Raw genomic sequence first — 5,478 nt, 5'->3', positions numbered from 1 at the left:
GGCTCTGCTGGGTTCCTACAGCCAGCCACGTTCTGACTGTGTCCTCACAGGGCCTTTCCCCAGCACCTGTGCCCTGAGAGGGCACCAGAGTGCCTGCCTTTTCTTAAAAGGATAACGATCATACTGCATCAGAGTAGCAAACTCAGAGCCTCATTTGAACTCAACCAGCCCCCAGAGAGGCAGTCTCCACGGATGACTGCAGGGTACATTGATTCAGGACAGGAATGTGTAATTTGTGTGAGGAGACAGACACTCAGCCCCTAACACCAACTGCCAATAGAGACATGGTCAGCCAGTCAGGGTGCACCCTGCGGACACACTATGTGTGTGGGATGCGCTGTCCAGCCTGTCCTTCCTGAGGGTGTGTATGGAGAAGGTGCCTCTTCCTGGCTGCACAAAAGGGGGAGGGGAGGATTCCTGCTGCCCTGTGCAGTCTCTTAGGAGACCCAGCCCCAGTGACCCAGCCCCAGTGATGTGCACCCTGTTCAACAGTAATACTGCTTTGTATTTTGTGCAGAGGTGTTCTGGCTGCGTTGCCAGGTGATTTTCCTTCTAAGTATTTTCCCAACACTATAGCCATTCCCCGCTCAAATACTCAACTCACTAAGGGCCCAACAGTTCCTCTTCACTGATCTGACACAGGGAAAGTAAGCCACAGACATTTTTCCAGTTTTTCTGGCTTGATTGCTGTTCTCAAGTGAAGTAAGGTTACTTTTTTGTAATTTATCCTGTCTATTTATTTGACTTTGTACCAAGAAAAGGACCCAGTGATAAAGCAGTGACAAAGTTGTGACAAAACGAGCATTCTCAAGGGAGGGCCCAATTCCTGGAGAGAAATTTTGTATTGTAGATTCAGAGCCACAACTAATAATTGGACAAGTAAATCAAGTGTTTCTGTGACTTGGAATCAGTTGTAAGCAAACCACCAGTGGTACAGTGACAGATATACAGGAATACGTATGAATCCTCATCCAACCTGGGTGGGGGTAGAAGGACAGTGGGGGAAATTGAGTACATTAAATGTCCAATTAATATGCGAATGCGTTTATTCTTTGCTTCTATACAATAACATAGTTTGAATAATTTTTAGAAAGAGCTCAAGCTTATGTTACATGGAAATATTTCAGAGAAAAGTCTAATGTTAGACTTGCCAATGAAATCATTTACATATATGCAATTGCTATACATTTCATGTATGAGTTTAACTCTCAAACTACAAATGTGTTTCAAAGTGCTCAGGGTAGTTAATGCTGAATGAAAAGACCTAATTGATTTTCATGTTATTCTGTTTCCTGTATTGTCTTCAATTATTTTGTCTGTTTAAACCCCAGAACTCCCCTCTCCCAAGGACAAAGGCAAGGAAATCAGGAAGAGCAATTGCTGAAAAGAATCTCAGACAAGGAAGAGCAATCCGTTTTATTTTCAGCATGAACAAACATTTACGCAACAGAGGGCCATCTAGAGAATTAAATAAAGTGTCAGGGCACCTCAGGAATCCCTACCCTAGGGAAGGATGGACTGCCTGGGGGGTGGGGGATACATGAAGAAAACCGAATCCTCTTTTCCAGCCAAAGCTTGTCCAGAGACTAAGTCTGGTAATTGCCAAATACGGGAATCACGGTGCAGAGCTGGTGCAGCAAGGCAGAAATACAAATCTCTAGAAGGTGGGAATTTTCCGCAATTAACAGGCTAAAGGGAAGGGAACACAAAATCACATCATCAATGCTCAGGCCTCTCCCTCTCTTCCCCTGCTGCCCCTCCACATAATCCTTCAGGCAAGAACAAGCTTCACACACCAAGCCCTCTCCATAGACTAAAGCTTGAGGTTCTTAACATGTCCCTCAGGGCATCTTAGTAAGAGACCGGCCCAGATACCTGTTGCCCCTTGCACCCAGGCGGCCTCTGGGCAGAACTTACATATTCAGGACTTTGCCATCCACAGTGATCTCCATGTGAACTCCTTCAGGAAGGGACCCAGCTACTGGGCTCAGGTGCAAGTAGGCAATCTCAGCATCCAAAGAATAGCAGAAAGGCACCGTGAGGTGCCTTGTGGAGACGTGGTTAAGGTGACTTTGTCCCTGAGATAACCTGCCTCTCAGCCCCGACGTCCCTTAGGCCACCCCAGACCCCTTACAGGCACCCTCTGGCCATCCTGCCCACACTGCCCCTCCTGGCCGCTCACCCCCAACACAGGCTCTGCCTCCCACCCCTTGGGTGCCCCTACTCTTCTCTGCCCAGTGGACGATGCCCCTGTGGGCTCTCAGCCCTCCCCCAGCCCAGCCCGTCCCTCAGAAAGGATACAACTCCAGTGGTTTCTGCTCAGTGACTCCGGCTGAGGCATCTCCACCCGGCACTGGTCCCTGTACCGCTCCCTCCCCTTGAGGATGTTCCCTGCCATTAGCACATTCTTCTCCTGCACCTTCCTGGCCTCCAACAAATGTAGGGTATGCAGGGCCACCTCCCACACGATTATCTCCATCGTGTCCTTCTGGACCACCCTCAGCATTAGCAGGGCCCTCCATGGTGGTCCCGCCTCTCACGCTCGAAGACAAGGTCCAGCACCTACCACAAGCCTGGCGTTCTGAGGACAAAAGGAGGGGTACGCGAAGGGCCTCAACATTCCCACCCACAATGCAACAGGCGATGCTCACTGCGCCTGCGCAGATGGGCCCTCAGCCTTAGGTTCCAGCCAATGGTGGAGTCTCCTTGAGCCCTGCACACCAACGTGGGCCCCTGGGGAGTCCCATGGGCTAGAGAGAGTTGTGGGGTTGTCAGGAGGATCTGCACCTTTCACGTAGGACACCTAGTACTCCAGAGAGCACAGGGCAAACAGGACAATAAACAGGCCTCCTGGGATATCTTCAGTTCCCACCTTTTAGTGCAGGGCTGTTTTTGCCGGGGGCTCCCGACTGGGAGGTATCTCTGTCTTCATGCACACTAAGAACGTGAAGCATGGCAGAACCAACCTCCACTCACCATCTTCCAAACAAAAGAGTCAGGAGTCCCAATTCTCAGAAAAGCCTGTTCCTCCATTTGTTTGTTTCTTTTTTTTTTTTCCCTCAACACCACACTTGGGTGTACAGTGTAGGGCAGGACCCTAGTCTTTCCACCAAAGTGACACAGAAAAACTAGGATGAATGAATGGAGGAAGGAGTTTTTTTTTTTTTTTTCCTCAACACCACACTTGGGTGTACAGTGTAGGGCAGGATCCTAGTCTTTCCACCAAAGTGACACAGAAAAACTAGGATGAATGAATGCAGGAAGGAGAGAAAGACAGAGGGGAGAGAGAGAGAGAGAGAGCGAGAGAGAGAGAGAGAGAGAGAGAGAGAGAGAGAGAGAGAGAGAGAGAGAGAAATTTGGGGGAGAAAGAGCAACTCCAGTAAGCAGAGGCAAATGATTTCATTGGGAAGACTAGAAGGAAATCTCACATAACTCTCAGCCATAGTGCCATTCTGCAGGGCCCAAAGGACCTCCCAAGTCTTTCCAAAAATATGGGACATGTCCACCACAATGAGAGGAAGCCACTCTTTGCTAAGCAGGGCTTTCACATTCAGAGCATGCATGGTGAGGTTAGAGACTCAGGCTGCCCTGCAATTTAGTAAATTTCAGAGTCCTTTTCTGAGTCTGGTTTTCTTGTCATCTCAAGACTTGTTTGTGTGCACTAAGACAGTTTGTGCAAGTCATGGAAAGGCATTAAGGGTTCCTTCTGATAATGTAAGCAGTGATGTCACGAGATGATCGGGGGACTTCCAGGCTCTCAGTGACCTGAGACTATGGGAAGCAAAGCCATCAGAATAACAACACTCTTTTTGAGTGCTTATATTCCTGAGAAAGAAAATGCAGTGGGGGAGCTGGGAGTGTGGCTCAGTGATGCACAGGGTCCTAGGTTCAATGTCTGGCAACACACACATACACACACACACACACACACACACACTATATGTCAGTAGACCACAACCATGCTCTTGTGGAGAGATCTGTCATTCATGGGTGTATCAACCATTGGAATTTTTCTCATTTCGCATGCACTCATTTATTGAAGTAAGTAGGTTTTTAACTGGAGCTGGAGGAAAAACATTAGCCAGCCCTCTGTATTCACTAAGGAGTAGAACGGAATATCCGAAAGCCACACAGAAATATGCCCATTACGGAATTCGGGAGGGAGAAAAAGTGCAACCCCAAACTCTCATTCATCATAAAACAGAGGTGTTTGTGAGCCCCACCACACCACCCTCACCATCTCCATTACCTCCTGATTGGCTTGCTCACCTAAGATGGCCAAAGAGGGCAGAGGATCCTGGAGCCATCCATTTCCCATCTCAGTCTCCATCCATTGTTTTGAGAACTCCAGCAATATCCCAACCTCAATACCTCCAGACTACTCCTGAGGCAGGTCTTCCACTTCCCCCAACTTATCTCCAACTGTACCGAAACTTGTTCAGTATTGTGAAGTGCTTACCCATGATATCCTTCCACCAGAGAAAGATGAAGGACAGTCTCCAACCATGTCTCCTTCTCCAGCAATCTCACATAGAACTGAAACAAAAGACACAGTTACAAATCGAGTTGGATATGCTCCAGTTATACAGTCACCAGCATCTGTAGTTTTTCCATCTACAAGGTCTACATTTGCATAATCACGAAAGCCTTCTGCGACAAGAGTGTCAAGATCTTCAGTTCAGTCAACACCAAGATCTCTCCTTTCATTACCATCAAGATATCCAACTCCATTAGCGAAATCATCAACCACACCTTTATCGGGACATTCAACTCTAAAATCTTCACAAAGTTCAGCTCCACTGTCATTATCTTCACATCCACGAGCATCACAATCTTCAATTCCACCAGGAAAACATTCATGTGCCCAGCCACCAAGACGTTCACTTGCCCAATCAAGGAGTGTAGGTGTACAGTCAACAAGATCTTCAATTGGTCCATGAGAAAGACCTTCAGTTGCACAATCAACAAGGCATTCGATTCCACTGCAACAAAGATCATCAAGTTCAATGTCCTCATGGTCTTCTGTGCCTCAGACACACTTTTCTTCTTCTACACAGTCACCATCATCTTGCCTTTCACGCCCTCAAGCTCTGTCATTGACCCAATCTTCAAAAGCTCCTGTTCTGGTGCAGAACAATCTTCATCAAGTCCATCAGGATTCAGTAGAACAAGTAGTGCCCTAGTGGAAGCAGTAAGAATAGGCATTCTGCCACACAATGCTGAAGATCAGTGTCTACGGAAAGCCAACATAGACATTTCTAAAGTGAAGCGAGTTCCATCTTGTTCTGTCAGAATTCGGTGGGATGCAATGCGGTAAATCAGAGAAGAAGGCCGGTTAAGTGGAGGGAAATGAGCAAATAAATAAATCCAATTGAAGTAAAAGTAACACTCAATTTTTTATCCCTTGATAATTAAGTCATTACTGATGATTTCTGTTTATTTCTTTAAAATAATCCGTTATCTGCTTATTTTATAAGA

General features: G+C 47.0%; 1 protein-coding gene across 1 annotated transcript; it reads right to left on the bottom strand.

Annotated features, from left to right (window-relative positions):
* Nucleotides 1–1,429: 1,429 nt before the first annotated feature.
* On the bottom strand, nucleotides 1,430–2,629 carry LOC104866724 (cancer/testis antigen 1). Its single transcript, XM_010630893.1, has 3 exons — nucleotides 2,302–2,629; nucleotides 1,918–2,046; nucleotides 1,430–1,689 (listed from the first exon to the last, which is right to left on the bottom strand). The coding sequence occupies exons 1-3, from the start codon at nucleotides 2,520–2,522 to the stop codon at nucleotides 1,587–1,589; spliced, it is 453 nt and encodes a 150-aa protein (XP_010629195.1). The 5' UTR covers nucleotides 2,523–2,629; the 3' UTR covers nucleotides 1,430–1,586.
* Nucleotides 2,630–5,478: the final 2,849 nt, after the last annotated feature.

The sequence above is a fragment of the Fukomys damarensis genome, unplaced genomic scaffold (genome assembly GCF_012274545.1).
Source record: "Fukomys damarensis isolate Sample0158 unplaced genomic scaffold, DMR_v1.0_HiC HiC_scaffold_73744, whole genome shotgun sequence".
Lineage (NCBI taxonomy): Eukaryota > Metazoa > Chordata > Mammalia > Rodentia > Bathyergidae > Fukomys > Fukomys damarensis.
This window is presented reverse-complemented; position numbering and strand designations above follow the sequence as displayed.